Genomic DNA, 22,248 nt, shown 5'->3' on the forward strand with positions numbered 1-22,248 from the left:
GTTGAACATTAATATACAGATAGCCTTAATTCTGGTCATATTTCATTAGGTAACCTTTTAACTTACTAAATCTTCTCTACTGAATTCTAAAATTTTATTTTATGTAAACTATAGACTTACTAAAAAATTAATGCCACAATCCAAAACCAAGTGAATTCATAAAAAGAGTACATTTTTAACAATTAAATTCCTTATATAACCTTGATATGCAGAAGCATGAAAACATATTATTCTATAGCCTATAATACCCGTACCATAACAAAGCTATATAACATACAAATATGCCATGGATCAATTCCACTGCAAAGTAAGTATAGTAAGACTTTCCCATAGTAAAGATGCATTTAATTTGCTTAAGCAAATTATAAAAACTGAAGTTGGCAAACAAATAATTAACTATGAAAATGCAGAAATACATATTACTCAGCAAACCAAAAAGGGAAAACTTAAAGAAGGCTTAACAAAAAGTTACCGCATTTCTGACATGAACACAGAACTTCAACTACACAGTCTACACAAAAAGACTTCTGCCCCACCAGCGTGGCTCAGCAGCTGGGAGTCAACCTATGATCCAGGAGACACATGGTTCAATTCCTGGTCAGGGCGCATGCCCAGGTTTTGGGCTCGATTCCCAGTGGGGGGTCATGCAGGAGGCAGCAGATCAATGACTCTCTCATCATTAATGTTTCTATCTCTCTCTCCCTTCCTCCTTCTGAAATCAATAAATTCATATTTATATATATATATATGTAAAAAAAGCAGAACTTTTAAGGATTTTTGTCTTCTTTAAGAAGTAAAAACTAAAGGAATGGTAAAAATTTGTTCAGAGGAAAACTGTTAATACTCATGAAAAAGGCTTAATTATTTAAGCTAAAATATTATCTTGATGACTGAAAGCTTGAAGTCAGATTAATAAACTTGTATTTGTTATTCCTTAAAATATAGCAAACAAAAGCTCTTCGTTGCCTTAAGAGCAAAATAAAAGAAAATAGAGTGCCTTTAATCACAAAAATTATAAGGGAGAAATTTACGTTAGACTTAAGGAGAAAACACTAGATGATTAAAATTATTATAATGAATACATGGAGAGAAGTAGGATAGACTTAACTATCTATTATTGAACACCTATAATAATATACTATTCTCATATTTAAAATATGCATATGTCAGCTTAAGAAAGAAGTATATGTTATACAATCCCCACAGATCTTTCCAGGCTTTTACTACCATGGTCCATAATTTATTTCTCAATATAATGCAGGGATCACTCCTAAACTAAAACTCACCGAATGGAAATGCCAGGCAAACTAAGCCCCAAATGCAAATATTTGTGTAACAATGCTTTAGGCTTATTCTTCTGCAGCCTCCATCCAATAACAGAGTGAAAGCCGTACTTCAAATCATAGCCTTTTCACTTCAAAAATACTGAGTAAAATATGGGGAAAAAATACTTTCTTATACTACCCTTCCCTATATTAGGATTGTTTTGAAGATTAAATGTTAATACATGTGAAGCACTTAGCACAATGACTTGTAAAGAGTAAGCATTTAATTAATGTTAGTTATCATGTCTATTTTAGTGAATAGAAAACATGTACATTTTATCACTTGAAAATGTAAAATAACCATTAAGTCAATAACACAACTAATAGTTCATAAAAGCATAGGCATTATTTTGAAGTCATTCAAAGGCTGAAATATTTAAATATATATGAGAAACAAAATATGTTCAAATTTTATGATATATCATAGTCCCTCATGTCTCACATTTATCAATAATTATGAACTAAACTAAATGAAATGAGGTATCACTATAAAGTAGAAATGAGTACTAGACTAAAATTCTAAACTTTGATTCACTGCAACCTGTATTTAACTAATATGATCTTGGATACTGTCACTAGTTCTCTAAATCCATTAAATTTATTTTTCTATAAAATGGGGTGTTGGGGGATGGAATCACCAACCCTGTCTCACAAAGTTATTGTCAGGCTAAAAGGAGACACTGTATTCAAAGTTTACATAACCTAAAGTGTTATGCATGTATATAATTAATGTTATTTAATTGTTCTTGTAGTGAAAAGAAAATGACCTACCAAATCTTTAAACATGCTAAATGCAAAGTCAATTTATAGTACAAACAAAGACAATTTTATGACTCAGATGCCAATTTATCAGGACCAGTAGGACACATGGGTCCAAAAATGCACTTACACTGAACAGACAAAATTATGCAGGAGAAATATTTAGCTTTTAAATACACATGCATGTGTGCACACACAGAAAAGATTCCTAACTATTTTTTCAAGTTAAGTTCAACAGAATGTCTTGGCAAACCATTTTATATTATACAGAATGTTAAGAGAAAAAAAAAAATCTATCTTTAAATTTTTATTAATACATAGTATTCAGTAATTTAAGACTGGGCTAGCACTTTTTTTCCCCTCTTCTGAATAATTCAGGCGATTGAAACCCAACTACACACTGGATTTCAATGTCATTTCTTAATATCCTTACTCCCCATTCCACAAAGTAAAAAATTAAGAACACTTTTTTTTTTTTTTAATATATCTTTATTGATTTCAGAGAGGAAAGGAGAGGGAGAGATAGAAACATCAATGATGTGAGAGTCATTGATTGAGCCCGCAACCCGGGCATGTGCCCTGACCGGGAATCGAACCCTGATCACCTGGATCCTAGGTCGATGCTTAACCACTGAGCCACACCGGGCCGGGCAAGAACGCTTTTTTTAACATAAAAATCTGCACAGTCTGGGCTGGTTGAGCATCGACCTAGGACCCAGGAGATCGAGGTTTGATTCCTGGTCAGGGCACATGCCTGGGTTGCAGGCTCAGTCCCCACTCAGGGGCTAGCAGGAGGCAGCCGATCAATGATGACTGTCTCATCATTGATGTTTCTATCTCTCTCTCTCCCTCTCCCTTAAAATAAAAAATAAATAAAATAAAAAAATCTGCACAGAAAACAGTTACTCAGCAGCTCTGAGGCTATTCTCTTTCACAAGGCTGGCACTAGACTGGCATCTGGGAACTTCGCACTTGAACCATTTCCTAACTAAAAATGTGGTTCACAGCCTAGACTATTTGTAAAAACAATGTGATTTATGATAAACACCTGCTCTTTTTGGGGGGAGGGGTATAGAATTTTGTTTCCTGTTAGGTGGACAGTACCTTCATGAGCAGTTCAATAAAAGCCTTGGGTACTACTAGTCTCTAATAGACTTTCTAAGCAGAAACATTGTTTATATCTTATTGCACTGTTCATTGCTGGTTAAAGCTAACTATAGTCTCTATGTTAATTAAATGGCAATTTGTTTTAATGAATTATGATGTTTTTACTGCTATTATACAGATAATGTAAACGTTATGAAATCCTATAACTGAACACTGGCTTAAAAAATGAAGTTTTCACTGCATTTTTTTTTCCTATTTCATTATATTCTGTATAAAAGATATTAAAAGAAACATATATATTTATAATAATTTGCTGATATGAGATTACCAAATTCAATAAACATCACTGTAACTTAAAATGGACAATAAAAATAAAATGTATTTTTTATTCCATATTATTTATAAAACCCAGTTTATTCTATGAAATATTTTTTATGAATATAGCTTCCAGATTAAAAAGGTTAATAAACAAAACCTACATTGAGAGCAATCAGGATGATGTCATTTATATTGACTTTGTCAGGAGAACTTGTGCAAGCTTCAATGCCTTCATCTGAAAGATACCTGTTAAAATAAAATAAGTGGCTTAATATTTTCTGAAATCAAAACCAACCAAAATTATTTTTTAAAATCAACATGCAATTTTGTTCTCTACTAGGAAATGCTTCTACAAATACTAGGGAAAGAGTCCTGGATATTTCCTATTTACCATGTCTGATAGAACAGAATGGACAGTGCATATTTTTCCTCTTTTGTACCCTTAAATGGATATTGTTGTATTAATGCAATTAAACATCAATATACTTGATGGAATGTATAAGGAATGTATAAGCTATTCTTTACTAATATACAAATATAATATCTGACTTAAACATCTGGTAAGACAGTAAGCTCTTGGAGATTGAGATACACTATAAAAACAGAACTAAAAACAGCATAGTTTTAAATTTAGTCCAACAGAAATTTCTTCTGTGCTACTTTCTCGCATCATCTTCTCAAGTCCCCTTTCTTTGCCATAATGTTCCCAAGAATCCTTCAACTACTAAACACCAAGTGACATAAAGATAGGCAACTTTTTACCTTGTATCTTTTACTTTTCTGGTCTCTTTTAGCTTTTTTACTCATTGTCTTATTGCCCTTTTATCCAGTCTAAACTAACCACACATCTGTTGTAGGCAGTAATTAATTCAAGATTAATGAATCTGATTGAGGGGGGATTATTTCTACCCATTTATTTATGCCCAACATTGCCATTTTGAAATTCTTTGACAAATTCTACAATTCAGGTTTCATCCCCCCAAAAGTCCACCTATAAAAATGTCTATTAGCATCTGACATGTTCTGTAATCAGTCTCAATTCCTTTAACCAAAAGGCTAGTGCTAGCTAGCAATGCCACTACAGGTCTCCTCCCATTAAAAAAACACAGGAGTACAGTCTAATTCAACCCCCAACATTATAAACTCTGTTTGGAGACAGCCACCAAAGGTTAAGTGCCTTTAAGAAACACAGATGAATGAGGCTCTAAAGTAGAAGAGCAAGTGTAAAGAAACATAAACTGAAGAGTGTAAATGAACAGGAGGAGATAAAAGTCAATCAGTCTATGAACAAGATCAAAGAGGTAAAGTCTGGAAAGTACAGATGTAACACAAAGCAAGAATGTGTTCACAAAGTGAAATACTAACTTTAAGGTTACTGCAGTGTTTATAAACCACAATGATGAATGAAGACAAGCAGTTAAGTGGATTACAGAGAGGAAAAAAACAGAAGTTAGTATGCAGATGAGTCTGTAAGAATAAATGAGTAGGAGGCAGTTATAACAGAACATAAGTGACCATGGAATACAAATGTTTGCAGTCAGCAGAGATGGTTAAACACAACTCTAATTCAAAATGATTAAGTTAATTTCCTTATTATCCTGTTAATTTTTCACTCTTCATAGTCATTGACTGTATCTGTCATTAATCATAAGTTCAGTTCTACAAATATTAATTAATTAAGCCCTTATTTATGTGAAAAATATTATGTAATTCAGTGATAAAATTAATAAAATGATGAAAAGTAAACACCTGCCTTCAAGGAGTTCACAGTCTCACTCATACACAGCATGAGACAATACATAGAGCTATCATACAAGGCCAAAATAATTATAAACAAAATGTTATAGGGGCTCAAAGAGTCTGGGGGATGGGAAAGAGCACATAAAAGGGAATAGTACGAGCAAATCATGGAAACAAAAAGTCTGAAGCACATTCTAGAGGTAATAAGCTGGAACATTCTGGCTGGGAAGTGGGGAAGAAATGAGAGGTAAGTATAAGTTGGGACCAATTTTAGAAAGTGACAGCACACAATGGAATATGGGTGATACATTAAATGCTGACTAATTACAAAAACACAACTTTCAAAATTCCTACACAATGGGGAAATTATATAGAATGATTAATAAAATACTTTCTTTTCTAGAAAGACAACTCTTTAGCATTAAAAGATTAGAGGATACTATGGAATAGATCATTAAAAATAATCAAAGTTCATCCCTTCAATTTTACAGATGAATAAAAGTAGTTCAACTTGCCCCAAAATACAAACTGAAGTGAGGCCAAGTTAAAACAAGAATGCCTCCTGACTCTCACTTTAGGCTTTTCACTACCTCACACCATTTTCATTTACCAACAACTAATGCTACTACTAGGAATATGAGCTTCTCATAAACATAAGCTTTAAAATTAATTATTACCCACCAATTTGGGGGAGAGGAGGTTCCCTATTACAAATAATGAATACATATTCGATAAGAAGGATCAATCAACCTAAGTGCCACTACCAAACATCTTCACCTCCTGTTCAGAAGTCAAGTGGGCATATAAAACAGACATGTCCAACTGTAGTTCAAGCATCTCAATTGACAGAAAACTGTGATAAAACACTGTCATTTAAATCTCATTTATTTGATCCAGACAGTGGATGGTCACTACCACCTCTTACTGCCAGTAAGGGAAAAAAGAGCCAGTTGTCCTTTGATCCATCCCTCTGAGAGCAGGTAAAATCTTGAGTCCAACATAAAGAGGAGATTGAGGCAAACTGAAGACTACATGGCCCATCTAAAGGCGGTGGTCATAACTCTGCTCCAGCTGACTGTCTGTCTGAGGACTGTAGGGGAACTCAGTCAGAGATGCAATATCACTCCAGCACCAAAGGCAGCTGGAAAATGTTGGACTCTGTTTAACCTGTGACTGTTTAACTCTTTAGTCAGGGTTAGCTGACTACCCAGAAAGCCCAAATGCCGTCCAAAGTTGAATGTTAGGCCCCAGGAAGCAGGTTAATGAATGTATAGAGTGTGGATAACTGTCTGATGAGATCTGTAAACTTAGAAGTGCATTGTTCTTTCTGATGATCTACGTGACTACCCACCATATGCTTTTACAATTAACCCCCTATAAAAAGGGGACCCTGTCCTGGGAGGGTGTGGATTTCTTCCCAGCGGCCACCACTGGAGCACAGCTGCTTTGCCCGTGTATGTAGGTTTCTCCTATTAAAGCTCTTATTTGAATAAGGCTACGTGTCAGTTCTTTGGGATCAATCCTGGATTTAGACTTTTTGGGCTTTCCCTCAGCAAGGACAGGTAAAGCAGCTATTGTCTGATCTTCTCATTTTTAACTTTTAGTTTTTTGTAAAGCAGTGTACAAGCCTGTGTGTAGCACACAGACTTTGTACTTACTAATCATATTAGTTTACTAAATGTATCTGCTTGTTTGCTCTGGTATACTTCCAAGGTGCCTCTGAAATGCAGGGTTGTGCCATTAAGTGTCTCTCAAATGACATACCATTCGTAGCTGACATTCTTTGCAAGCAAAAGAAGAAAAGACTACGTGTTTCAGGTCACTTTGTATGACTCCTGAGGACAGTGAACATAATTATGCATTTAAAAAATGTTCTCACCAGAGTCATCTACATCAGACTAAAAGGTGTCAAATCATTTAGTTTGGCCTAAATATTTAATGAACTAGAAATATAGACTTCATCCTTATCTTAGACTTCTAGGCAATACATATATTTTTAAGGAAGGAGTTTTTATTGGCTGGAAACACTAAAAAGCAAACATTCAAGTTTTACTCTCCACCCACCTTCACCCATCAAAGCAATGAATGACCATTCAAGTCTGAACTGAGAACTGAATCCCTAAAATAGTCAAAGACAGAATCTATTACTGCATATGCAAATTAGGCTGACGACACATGAAAATTCTTTAAAATGCTAATGAAAAAAACGAGAGTGAAAACTTTCTTCCCAAATGGATAGTGACTCAATCAAAACTGAAAGGGATATCTGGACGATGACTGGTACACAGTGGCCTTGCCTGTCTCTGAATAAAACCCGAGTCAAATGGTCTCGTGGTTTTGGGGGGGTCTCTGACCTATACGTGATTATTTGCTACCACACTGAAATTATTGGCCCACATTTACCCAAATACCCAAATGGGAATTTAATAAATGAATTCCTCCTTAACCACAAAGATAATAAAGATAACTAACTTCCAATTACCCAAGCTAATATGGGGACAGGACAGAATAAAACATAACAGATAATTTAAAAAATCGTTTATATTAAAAGGTATCTTTAATCTCAGCAAATATAAAAGTTGGCAACCTACTGAAAACTCCCAAGACATTAAAAAAATAATTTTAAAAAATGACCTGAATAAAGATCTCTCTATTCACTCCCCCTATCCAGTTTCCATCTTCACAGTGTAAGTGGATTATAAAAAGCCTGCTCCCAAATTCGGTTTTTGCTATTATTCTCACTTGCAGCCAGAGACACTGAAATAATAGCTTGCTATCTTCCTCCTCTGGGGGAAAAGAAAGTGGCTTATAAATTCCTGTTATGAATACAATTTGGAAAAGTATAGCATTTAACTGTATTAACAAAATTAGTAAGGTAATAGGGCTACTAAGACTTGGACACAAAATCTGCTTCTGATAACTTGCTACAGATGAAATCAATATAATCATTACAGTTTACAGATACATTAGAGGTTAAAAAATCACCAAGAATATAAATTGGTACACCAACAGTAAGCTGAATGAATCCACGGAATTCCATGTCTAAATCTCTATTAAGCACAGCAAATAGGAGGATCAGAATTCCACTAAAGGTGACTCAGAAGAGGGGGCACTGTGACACACATGGTGAAATACGAAAAAGAGGCCTTTTATTTCATCTCCCTTACCAACCGAGTACCTCCTCTATCAGTACCATTTTCTTTCCTTCTTTAGACAAAGTGGCCACCTACTATGCCGAAATGAGAACCACAAGTTTTATTCTAACAATTGCAATAAAGACCTGAATCAACTCTAGCTTAAAATTTAATTTTCTCCATGATTTACAAATGAATGAATCACATGAATAAAGTTATGCATTATTTAAAGTACCTCTACATAAAATCACTTAGTGTTGACCTCAATAAACGGTTTTCATAAATGATTTATTTTATTCAAAAATAATTTCTTTTAAAATGAATTTTTCCAGTTTTTATTTTTATGATTTCTTTTCATGTACAAGTGTATATTATATCCACCATTTAGCTAATCTATATACTTACACACACATACAACATAAAGCCTGTTTAAATTTCTTCTACACTAACTTTCCCAATTGTTATAGTGCAAAAATAAAAACGAAAGCAAAGAAGTCATCATGAAAATCTTAACATTTTAAATGCAAATTTTTCATAAAATTACCCTGCACAAACAAGGAAAGGATGAATATGCAAAAAGTTTAAAAAGTTTTTTTTACTTAGGACTACAGAAGCATCATTTTTTCTAAATAAACAACTTCTAGAGATGTGAAGAATTATGAAATGCATTGTTTACATCATGATTAACATCCGTACCACGCAAACTTCAACATTTCAGCTGCCAGACAAAAATGTTTTTGGGCCAACATTAAAGACTGAAAGATGGAAATTACAAAAAGTGCTAGGGAAAATCCTTTGCCAAGTTATAGCAAATTTAAAACATTTAAAAGTGTTTACATTCTGAAAAACTGAAACCTATATTTCTTTTTTTAAGCACTTCCGTTAAAATGCTGATTACTAATTCTAAAGGATGTACTACTTGAAACCACCACTAGATGACAGCCTTGCTTCACAAGTAAAATATTACCATCCTATTATTGAAGGCTAAGACTCCAAAGATGCACAAACTAGCTTTAAAAGAAAGGTTTCTGACATTTATTGTTTTGTTGTTGCTGTTGTTTTGGGGGAGTAGAGATAGCAAAGGAAATAAAATGGGCTATTATAATTTTAGAATTTAGTTTGCTATGAAGATCACACAGGGTTTAAAAAAACTCATTTAGTAAGCATTCAAGAGATATCTCCTCACAAGGGAAAAAATGGAAGTATATCAAAAGACAATTTTCTCCCCTATTCTCTCCCGCATTCATCCTTTGGAAATAGAGACTTATAAAAGTACACATCACTTATTAGAGATTAATGCTTTTTTTGTAGTGAAACAGAGTATTTTCAACATTATTTCAATAGATGCTTTTCTCTGACATAAAAATAAGCTTGACAATTTTAAGATAATAACTGTAAGAAGAGAGGTGACAATAAATCACAACTTCTATTTTTTATGACTTATTTTCAGATATTAAAATATTTTCCCCCAGACATAAACCAACCCATGAAGACAGTATCCCTAGGATGTTCATTTGGCATAAAAAATCACTAACAGCTGAGCAAATAAACATTTGCAAATCCCTTGAAATTCCATAACTGATTTATTAAGAAGTATAGTGGCAATGGGCACCTAACTAATTTATTCATTTTTGCAAACCATACTTTCACATAAATTTAAAAGTATAAAGTGAAAGCCTGGATATTTTTACTTTCATTGGAAGTTACAATTTATATCCTTCCTTTAATTCAGAAGTAGAGCTGAGGCTATTTTAATAACTCATTTTAACAAGTAAGATCATTTAATATTTCTGTCATCTTTTCCTCAGCATAGAGGTGACAGCTATAAAACCATACATCAGGTGGAAAGGCTCACTTCAGGCCAGATGCCCTGTGCACTGACCACTGCAATGCAACACCAGTACCTGCAGAGTGCTCTCAGGATTAACCCCTCTCAAGGGACTGCATACTCAATTAAAAGTGTACTTAAAGAAATACTATTTTAAAATATATGATACCATAACAAAAATCAGAAGGCATGTTTATAAATAGCTTGGAGAGACTGTCATCTGGTCTGTACTTTTCAGTGAGATAGAACTGGATACAAATCTCAGCCTCACCCTTTAATACAGGTGGGATCCTAGGCAACTTATCTTCCTGTGCTGTTTCCTCCCCTACAAACAAAAAATGGAGCCAATACTGAAAATACTGACCGATAGAGTTGTTCTTAAGAATAAATGAGACAGCATGAAATACTTAGCATATGTTCGGTAAAAAGTAGATGCCAAATAAATATGCGTTTTCTTCCTTCTTAAACACTATAACCTTGGTGTTTATCCTGGAAAATACTTTCAAAACATAGTGATACCCAAAGATGTCTTCTGGGTTTTTAGAAGAAAGCAAAAGAATGAAATTTGCCTAACAATAAAGCTACAACTAATAGTCAAAAGTGTATATGCATCATAAAAGACTGAACTATGTTTCTAACATACTAATCACCTGGAGTTCACTGAGAAGGAAGAAAAAGTATCAACAAGATTTAAAGAATTTTATTATTTAATTTGTTGAAATCTTCCAATTTTACATATATGGATGAATATACTGTTTTCTTAGGGTGCCATAAGAAACAAAGTTTTTAACAATAAGAAAATAAGTTATTCCATGAGAATATGCAACTATTTCTGCCCCAAACAGAATTTCCAATGCAAAGTACATTGCCATCATTTTTGTCTAATCTACCATCTATGCCAAAGTTTAAAATAATGATGTCAACAAACAGCTGGTAAATAATAAGTTTAAAATTCTACAGCACAGAGAATTATAATTATAATATTTAATTTTTAAATTAGACATTTTATAATTTACTTCTAACTTAAACTAATACCATTCATTCAAAACTTTAAAAGTAAAAATCTACTTCAATGATCACAGCCAATTATATCAAATACCTATTTGTTTCTAGTGTATATAATCATATATTATACCATCTAATAGCATAACAATCTTCATAAATTAAATTGAAATGAAAATGAGGCCTAAAAATCAAAAAGAGTAGTCACTTAGATATGCTATTAAATAATTTTACCAAAAGAGTGAAGTTGTCTTAGTCAAAAAACATGAATTAATCATTCTAATTTTCATTTCTTTAAAATGCATCTTAAATACAAAATGCTTGTGGTGTGGCTTAGTTGAGTGTTGTGTCATTCACCAAGAGGTCTCTGGCGTGATTCTCAGTCAGGGCACATGTTTGGGTTATGGGCTCGATCCCTAGTAGGGGGCATGCAGGAGGCAGCCAATCAATGTTTCTCTCTCATTGATGTTTCCATCTCTCTCTCCCTCTACCTTCCTCTCTCTCTAAAAATCAATAAAAACATATATTTTTTTAAAAAGTGCTTGACATTAATTAAATTTTTGGAAACTGAAATGCTGCAAATAAAATTTAAAATTTTAATTTTTTAGCTTAGAAGACATAATTTAAACATATACTCATACCTCTCTGTAGTGGGCTCAACGATGATACCCAAATGTCCTAATTTCTGGAGTTTGTGAATGTTACTTTATTTGGAAAAATGATCTTAACAGATGAAATTAAGGATCTTGAGATGATTATCCAGGTAGGCCCTAAATCCATTGACTTTATGTGTTTTAAGTCTATAAATAATAAAACACAAACTGTACAGAGGGACAATTAAAAGTTTATAGTGGTCCTTCCCTAATCCTTCTTCCAAAAAATAAACAATATTAGCAATCTTAGGTATATCCTTGTAATACACACACACACACACACACACACACACACACACATAAATGGGAGTGGAATTGGGAAGGAAATATTTGTTTATAAAAAGACTAATTTTACGCTTATGTATTTGGGGTAAAAGAGGTATGATGTAAGCAACTTACTCTCAAATGGTTCAGAAAAAAATTATGAATATACAGAGAGAACAAGGGAAGGGGGAGAAGGGAGGGTGAGAATGAAAAAGCGAATCTGGTAAATGATTACAATTGGTGAACTGGGATGAAAGGTACATACAGGAGTTCTTTGTACTAATCTTGCAACTTTTTTTAAGTTTGAAATTATTTCAGAATAAAGTTACAAAAAAGTACAAAAATACTCATTTTATACAAAAGTTTCTGCAATAGATCTTTTCATTTAAGAATATATCATGGCCAACTTCTATGTCAAACATATATGCAGGGTGGGGTAAAAGTAAATTTACAATTGTTGGTATGGAAAATACAATAATTAATAACTAATAATACAAGAATGAACTGTTTCATGTACTCGCAATTGTAAACTTACTTTTGCCCCACCCTGTATATGTTAGAACGGGGGGAAAGAACGTTAAACTCTAAAATTATCAATTATTTTGTGCTTTTGGAGAATTTAATGTTTTAATGAAAGGGTTATTTTTAAATAATGTCTCATTTTAAAAATTTTTAATTGATAAACAAATATCCCTAAAGAGCTTTACAATTAACAAAGCACTTTCTTTTTTATTTATTTTTTATTGATTGATTTTAGAGAGAGAGAGAGGAGTTGGTGGGGAGAGATTTGTTGTTCCACTTACTTACGCATTCATTGGTTGCTTCTTGTATGTGCCCTGACCAGAGACTGGACCTGAAACCTTGGCATATGGGGACAATGCTCTAACCAACTAAGCTACCCAGCCAGGGCACAAGACACTTTCAATGACTTAATATTTCAGATAAATGACATGATCCCTCCCTACCCTGTCTCAGAGTAAAGTGTGTTGAAGTTTACATATTTCACTCCTGTGATTCCCATACCTATTAGATGTGTGTGTGTGTGTATGTGTGTTATTATCCCCATTTAAAGAGAGAGGACTCGATATATGATTTCTGAAGTACCAGGTCAGGGTATGAAGAAGATCCTACTGGACATAGAACATCCTCAATCCCCCTACCCCATACCCCAACCCCACTGCAGAAAATAACAAAACATGTGGAGAAAACACAAAAAAACACTAAAGCTACTGGAGAGTGAGCAAAAACTCCGGTGGGGAATGCATGCTCACTTGGATCAGGAAGACAGGGAGCTACAAGTAATTTCTAGTCCCTGGGGCTTTTAGCCTAGGACAAAGTGCAGTCCAAATGTAGCAAGTGTGCACAAGGACATATCCACAATCTTTCTGGTCTGGCGAAAAGAAAAGGAAATTGGGAAAACCAGAACTGTGAAGGAAAGATCCTCAAAGGGGATCCCCAAACTCTGTCTAGCCACATCTCTGACTGACCTCTGAATGACCCATGTACAGAATATACCCAAAGCAGTCCAGCTAAAGACAAAAGATTTGAACAGAGAATAGTGCAGCTACACAAGAATCTGCAGTTCATGCCCAGAAAAAGAAAGTACCATCTATAACATGGCAAACAATAATCACCTGTGAAAAGCAACAGAACCAAATCTCCACAACTTAACTCTTAATATCCAGGATACAATCCAAAATTACCTTACAAAGAACCAACAAATGGAACACATTCTCTAGAAAAAAGAAAATCAACCAAACCTGATTCTAAGATGAATCAGATGTTGGAACTAACAGACAAAAATTTTAAAGTAAATATAACTATTCCCAATTAAGTAGAAACTGTAGAATAAAAAGCTATTTCAGAAATAAAATGGAATTAACAGTATAATAAACACAGAGTAGAAAGATTATTTTACATAAAGTAGTATATTAACAAGAAATTAACTGTGAAAAGTTAAGATTATATATTGTAATCCCCACAAAAACAACTATAAAAATTATACAAAAGTGATAGCATATGACTACACAAAAATGTGTACATGAATGTTCAAAACATCATTATTTATAATAACAAAAACTACAGGCAACCCAAAAGTCCATTAACTGATAAACTGATTTTTTATTGTGATATATTTATACCACAAATAAAAAGGAACAAAATAACAATAAAATGGCACAGATGAATCTCAAAAACATGATCCCAAGTGAAAGAAGGCAACATACACAAGACTATATACCATGTGATTCCATTTAGATAAAATTTTAGAAAAAGCAAAACTATAATTACAGAAAGCAGATCAGAGGTTGCCTGGAGTCACAGTAAGGGGGGGATCAAATGCAAAGGGGCTGGAAGGTGAGAAATTCATTTACACAACTGAATACAATTACCAGATCCAGCAAATTGTACTCTTAAAGCTGGTGAATTTAATTGTATGTAAACAGTACCTTAACAAACATAAAAGGAAAAAAAATGCAAGAAGCCTAAAATTAAATATAACCAGAAAAAAATAAATGATCTATATTTTAAATGAATAATATAACTACACTGAAACCCAAACTCAAGAAACATTAAAAATATTAAATGTTTAATGTTAAACATTAAAATCTAAACAGATCTTGAACTCTATTATGTAGGTTTCTTCTTCCACAGTGGCATGGATGTAGCAACTCTGTAGAAACTACTTTGAGCAAGTGAGTCAATGTACTGATGATGCGGGGAGCCAGGGCTCTCACTGCTGGAGAAGGGAGGAGATACAATATAAATGGATGAAGGCTAGAGGTAAGCCTCTAGTGCTGCACTAGAAATAGAACTTTCAGGATAAACTCAGGATTTTACATTTATATATCAACTTATTCAATTCTCACATGTGGATTCTTCAGAAACAGCATATGCCTCATGTAACAGTCATACCTTCATTAATCTTCATGAAAGACGCCTTGATATGACTCCATTCTAACAATGCTATACAGCATTGTTTTATAACACTAGGCATATAAAAATTAGGAACTGTTACAGATTAATAAAAATCTCAACATTCATAAGCACCATTCTCCTATAAAAACATTTGTCCTACTTTAAAGATATAGATATGAACAAAGATGATATTTAATCAAATAATACAAATAGCTAAATATATTTCAGTTAAATATTTATGGTAGTTTGGAGGAGTATTAATTTAAAAGCATGCCTATACAAAAACTGTATGTTGACAAAACTGCATTTAGTGAATCCATTTTTTTAAACTTCTATAATTTAGAAAAATATGAAACTCACATTTTGGCAGTACATTCATCTGTGCAGGTAATTTTAAATAAGAACTAAACCTGTTATTTTATCTGTCAAAAAAATCTGACACTTCACTGCCAACAGCTGTAGATACAATATATAGATATAGATTCTGGTGTGCATAATGGCACTCATATATCAAATAGGTTACAAGAATTTAACCCTTTACAGGGCAAAAACATAAACAAAGAAAAATTTTAAGACTCCTTAAAGGTAATTAAATCTCATGAATTCTTTTCTCCTTCCCTCAGCAAAATTATACTTGGGAAATTATTTGGCACCACAAGATAACGCGAAGTTAAAAGTTCATACCTACCTTCAAGAAATCTATGGTCCAAGAAGCTATAGTGAAAAGATGCAAAACTGTTCTAATGTACCCCGTATGACCAAGATGAAGTCGGCAGTTACGTCTGCACAGAAAGACCAGGGTAGGCTCTAAGGAGGAAATGGTATCATGGGCTGAGGTTTGAAAGAATGCAACCCTGCAACTAGGACACCAAAAGTGTAACCTTCAGTTTTCCTTCTCATTGGCAACAAAACCACCAGTCATTTCTGTGAATGATAAACCTTGCATGATTGAAAAAAACTCAGGGCTGTGAAATACATATGCAAATTGTAGTAGTCAAAGGTATATTCTATGTCCAAACTGTAGCATCAGTAATATATTCTATAACTGCAATGTTGAACTGGTATATAGCATCGTAAAGTCTGTGAAAAGTAAGAAAGGTATCATTTGTCAATTTTATACCTCTCTCAAACTGGCAGTCTCCTTGTTTGACAAATACGGAATTTCTTACACCCTCTGCCTTAATAAAGGAATATCTTACTTATAATTGAGGCACATTAATACAATTCTAAGGCAGATGATTATTAATTTACAAAATCTAGCAGATCACCATTTGCTAAAACAACCAGTCTCAGGAATAAGTAAGTTTGGCCATGTATCCTATTGCTCTTAAAGAAAGTCACAAGACAAGCTAATATAACACAGTAAATGCTGTGAGAAGTCCTGCAGTAAACAGCCTGTTTTCTATTTTTTAAAATACACAGTTGATTAGACAAGAGAACCTACTTTCCTGTTTAACATCTGCAGAATATATTCTGTATTAGTATATTAGTATTTGAGGATTTAACACTATTCTTATGTAGCCCAAAAAGTCTCAACAGTGCAATGTGTAATTTCACTAAATCACAAATTTGAAGCGCATCTGCTGAATGGCTGCTTTGTGGGAGTGAGTCACAGAAAAGCTTATCCAACCACTAGATATCCAAATCTCAATGCAGATTTTCAGTACTCTGCTGTAGCCTTCACAAAGAAATCAAGCCATGTGCTTCATCGATATCAAATGTCTAATCCAGTATTTTCAACCTTTTTCATCTCAGGGCACACATAAACTAATTACTAAAATTCTGCAGCACACCCCAAAAAAATATTTTTTGCCCATCTGACAAAAAATAGGTATAATTTTGATTCATTCACACTGGATGGCTACTGGTGTGTTGGCTGTTGTCATTTTTTTATCTGAGAATCTAAGGGAAAAGGGGTCAGTGCTCCTGAATAAATAGGTATTGCATGTTTTAAATTTCTTGGGGCACACCAGTGTATCTCTTGCAGCACACTGGTTGAAAATCGCTGGTCTAATCTAATTCTTCTAACAAATGAAGAACATACTGTAAGCACTATGGCTATTTCCCTGTATTGTAAAATGCCAGTATTAAGTCACATTATGTATGAATTAGGTCATACATATAACTAAACTCAGGATACCTTAGAATAATAATAGTAATAGCAGCTACGCTTACGGTGTGCTACACACTATTCTAAGTACTTTGTGTATACCAACTTATTTAATCCTCACAACAACTTTTTGAGATGGTACTATTATACATTTTACAGATGAGGAATCTCGGGTACAAAATGCTTCATTAAGTTGCTTGCAAATAACAGAGCTGGCATTGCTAACCCCGGGAGTCTGGTTCCAGTTTATACTCTCAGTAACCACACTTTAACCCATTTTTAAAAAATGCTCTGTGCCCAGCTGGTGTGGCTCAGGGGTTGAGCACCACTCCATGAACCAGGAGGTCATGGTTTCATTCCCAGTCAGGGCACATGCCGGGAGTTGTGGGCTTGATCCCCAGAAGGGGGCATATAGGAGGCAGCCAATTGATGATTCTCTCTCATCATTGATGTTTCTATCTCTCCCTCTCCCTTCCCTCTCTGAAATCAATAAAAACATATATTTTTAAAAAATGCTCTGAGTCTGAAACCTGGATTTCATCCTAACAAACAGTGTCATGTGGGATAAAGAACTCATACTTGTGTGCTTCAGGTTCAAATATAAAACAAAAAAGCTGGAAGAGATGATCTTTAATGTCCTGCCTGGGTCTGAGTCAGCAAAGACGTCTGAAGTCATAATATGACCTATGCAGTTTCCAACGACTACAGGCCGGCCTTTCCAGGCTTGCCGTTCCTCTTCCTGTTTCTTCAGCCATTTCCTTGAAAGCCTCTCACTCATCATGCCACTGTAAAACCTGAATTTTAACATCAGCATTATACTGAGAGAAGCTTTGCTTCTGCAAAATAATCCTTTCCTTGGACCTCTTTCTTTTCTTTAACCACCATGTGGATCAACCAGGAATGTTTTGGGCTGCGCTCAACAGAAACCAGACTGGAAGAAAGCAATTTTGGAGGCTGAGACACTGATTAGGGGGCTATTACATCAATCCAAGTCAGAGATGACGATGGCCTGGTTTAAGGCAATGAGAAGGAGAGTATAGATAGGCAGAAACAGGCCAGAGGCTTTAGAGATGAAAATCTATAGTACCTAGTGACTCACGGGAAATGAGGGAGAGTAAGAATGGAGCATGAGAGTTATTAGTGGGGAGCAGTTTGGGGGAAAGATGATAAGCTCAGTTTAGGACAAGCTTGACATGATCTGTCTGCAAGACTACCGAGTGAACGTCCTGCAGGCTGCTGATGTGAGGAGAGTTGTGGATCACCACTGTGCCCTCACAAATGTTACCTTAAATTACTCCAAAACCATGCCATTCACCTTAACACTTTCTTTTATCTTTCCCCTTCCTTCACCCCATCTCCAACAAATTCCTATTCATTCCTCAAGATGCAGCTCAAAAGTCTCCTCCTCTGTTGCCTTCCTTCACCCAGGATAAGGCTTCAACTGAACGTTTCTCTCAGTCACTACTTCATCATAATATATCACTATATTTTGTTACTTGTTTCGAAGACCAGTACTCTTCCCCTGGCCGGTGTGACTCAGTTGGCTGAGTGTCCTCCCAAGCACCAACAGGTCAATGGTTCAATTCCAGGTCAGGGCACATGCCTGGGCTGTGGGGTCCATCCCCCATAGGGGGCATGCACGAGGCAGCCAATAGATGTTTCTTTCATCAATGTTTCTATCTCTTGCTCCTTCCTCCTTCCTCCTTCCTCTCTCTCTAAAAAAATCAATAAAAACATATTTTTTAAAAAAAGACCAGTCCTCTCCACTTCAGAGTTCCTTAAGGTGAGGCATCCTACAATTTGTGTGACAAACTGAACACATTCTGTGAAAGGATGTAAGCAAAGAAACAACTTAAAAATTGAACTAGTTGACTTCTCTTGGCCTGTTTATCATCTGTAAAACTAAGATAATAGTACCTTCCTCAACAAGTTAAGGTTGAGGTATAAATATCATAACATATGTAAAGTACTTATTCCTGTCCTGGCACACCGAAGAATTTAATAAATGAGCCTTGAAAAATAAATAAAATTAAGCCCGCAAGAAAGTTTTGGACTAAATTATAAAGGCCCTAAGTATCTTTCATTCAGCTTGCCTCTTTTCCTGAATGAATTCCAAATGCTAGGGCCTCCCCTGGTACATGTCCATCATTAATTTCTTTACTCAGAGTGGAACCCAGACATCCGTGACACTTCTTGTGTTTCACTCATTTGATAGTCTCCCGGTCTTATGACATTTTAGTCTGGGGCTTTCACTAACACTGGGGTAAAACTTTTTGAAACTTTAAAAATATCTATTTTTAGTAGAGTGGAGTATGGATAGAGGGTGGCATAATATCTGAAACAAAAGAAGAGGGAGAGAGGAGAGGAATAGGAACAGGGGAAATAAGCAGAGGAGAAAAACAGTCAACACTCTCTCACCCTCCACTGATCAAACGGCATAAACTCAACTCTGGCAACAAGACATTTGCCCACATTAAAAAATAAAGAAACACATACGCGTGCGTGGGTTTCCTTTAAAGAAACTAAATGGTCTCTTTGGGAAGAACCAAGATAGCAAGTATGGATACCGGTTACCAGAGAAAATAAGCCCCCTAATTCTAGCATTTACTGGCCCTAAAGTGAGTTATTAAGTGACCCACTTGATCACTCCAGATCAAAGCCTTTCAGTTTAGAAGTCCCTCCCTGGGAGTTTTTCTCCTGGATCATTCTAAAATGTGAACTAATGACCAAATACCATGAATAACTTGGGGAAAACTTACAACATGAAATAGAGACCAAGAATAACAAACAAAAAAGTTTAAGAATGGCACTACAGAAAACAAATAATTCAGACTGGGAGAGGATCTCTGATTACTTCCCTCAGAGAGAATCAAGGGATCAAAGAAAAACAGAGTACCATGAACAATATTAAAGGATTCATAAAAGAAAAGCAGGGTATTATAGAAAATATTAAAGAAAAAAGAGGGTTTCTAGAAATTAAAAAGTTACCAAAACTAAAAATCCAATAGTAAGTCTGGAAATCATCAAAGAAAAAAACAAGCAACAACAAAAAAACAGAAGGTGAGGGAAAAAAGTGAACCATCAACTTGTTCATTTAAAAATGGTTAATTTTGTTATGTAAATTTTACCTCAATAAGTTATTTTTTAAGGGGGGAATAACTGGCTAATATAACTTGAAGATCAAAGGTTAACACTTTCAAGCATTAAGTATGAATGGATTCTGTGGCTGTAGATTATCATTTTGAAAACTTGACACTCAGAAAAAAAGAATAAAACTATTGGTCCAGGATGCAGAGCAGTCAAAGGAAGAAAAAAGTATGTAGAGAACTTGTTTTAAAACCAGGAAACTTTGAAGAGATATTTGGTTGTATTGAGATAAATTTTACAGTTTATTTCTTACAACCTAGCAATTCCTATTCTAGGTAAGTATTTTTGATAAAAGTCTCAAACACAAGTACAGGGAGCTGCAAATAACGATGTTTCACAAGATTGTCATAAAAAACATGGAAATTAGAATCAATCTAAATTGTCAATATCTAGGGGAATTAATAAATAAAGTTTTATGTGATATATGCATACAGTCAACTACTACATAGTAGTAAAAAATAACTGTATTAATTCACTTAAGAAATACATATTGAGAGCCTACTATATGCCAGACACTGTTCTAGGTGCTGAGGACTCCACAATGCGCAGGACAAAGTCCCTGCCGTCCGAGAGCTTACAAATAGATCTACCTATACCACCAACATGGATAGAGGACAGAAAAAGTAAGCTGTGAAATAGTAACTATGTAAATTCTTAAATTATGCACTAAGTAATTCTATGTATTATTTATGTACACATAGAGGTAAATGTATCTTTTAATAGCCTTCAAGAATATAGTACATGCAAAAATCATAATAGGGCTGCTTCTGGAATGGGAAAGAAGGGGATGTGTGTCAAAGGGAATTTCTACCTGAAACTTCTCTTTTTTGTTAGAAAAAAATAGGAAGTCAATGTACCAATTAATGTCAATTCTGGGTATTTGAAACTCTGGTATTTATTATATTAATCTCTTTGCTTTATTTCTTACCAAAAAAGAAGAGAACCTAAAGAAATAACCCAGAGGTTCCTACACCTATCTAATAAAGGTTCCAAAATGAGAAAACAGTATACAGGAAATTAGCAAAGAAAAAATAAGAGGGAACTTTCCAAAGCTGAAGACACAACATACACTGAAAGAACCCAGTAAAAAGGGAAAGTTCCCAGTACAATAAATGGGGTGGGGGGTGGGGGGGGAGAATACCCAGATACATAATTGTGAATTCTCAAAGAACTTACACACAGAAAATAGGAAGGAAAAAAGAAGGCAGTTACTTTTTATGATTGACACCCTCAAAATTACTAAAGAGAATGATTCCCACTTATAACTCCATAGCTATCCAAAACATCACTCGGGGGAAATGGGGACATCTGTAATGGTGTCAACAATAAAAATAAGGGAAAAAAAATATCACTCAGGTGTGAGAGTAAAACAAATGTAGTTCCAGACATGGAACACCTCAGAAAATTTACTTTCATCCATCCATTCATTGGAAATTAAATTATGTAAGGATATGGTCTAAGAAGGAAATGGAATAAACTAAGAAAGAGACTGGAACCAGAAAATGGATCCAGTCCCGGAGTGTGATAAATTGAAATCCCAAAAGAGAGATGCACAGCAGTACTAAAGAATAATCATACCAGATTGGAAAAAGAAGAAAGAACCTCAGAAGGGAGGTATCCAGGAAAAAAAGCCAAGGGGAAGGAAGAATTCCACACACATGATAATTTTTTCCCAACCGTACCATATTAACATGATGTTCAGCAGTATTCCTGGGCTCTACCCACTAGATTCCAGTAGTACTCCTCTAGTTATGACAACCAAAAATGTCCCCAGATATTACCAAATGTTCTGGGGGGCGGGGGGGAGGGGGGCGGTTGTATGTGAAATGTTGAGAAAATTGTCATTAATTGAAAACCACTGTCTTAAAAGAACTGAAAGATATGATAAAAACAAGCAATGTAACAAAACCAAAAAATAATGGGAATTAGAAACTCCAGGAAATAC

The 22,248-nt window shown here is 34.6% G+C and overlaps 1 protein-coding gene across 2 annotated transcripts in view; it reads right to left on the reverse strand.

The window, feature by feature from the left end:
* TDRD3 (tudor domain containing 3) overlaps positions 1 to 22,248 on the reverse strand; it is a 146,068-nt gene that overhangs the window by 92,123 nt on the left and 31,697 nt on the right. For both annotated transcript variants that reach the window (XM_087814305.1, XM_087814304.1), the window contains exon 2: positions 3,671 to 3,755. In XM_087814305.1, coding sequence (XP_087670431.1) covers positions 3,671 to 3,755 — 85 coding nt within the window. The remainder of the gene's footprint in view (positions 1 to 3,670; positions 3,756 to 22,248) is intronic.

The sequence above is a fragment of the Miniopterus natalensis genome, chromosome 2, assembly GCF_054644295.1.
Source record: "Miniopterus natalensis isolate mMinNat1 chromosome 2, mMinNat1.hap1, whole genome shotgun sequence".
Taxonomy (NCBI): domain Eukaryota; kingdom Metazoa; phylum Chordata; class Mammalia; order Chiroptera; family Miniopteridae; genus Miniopterus; species Miniopterus natalensis.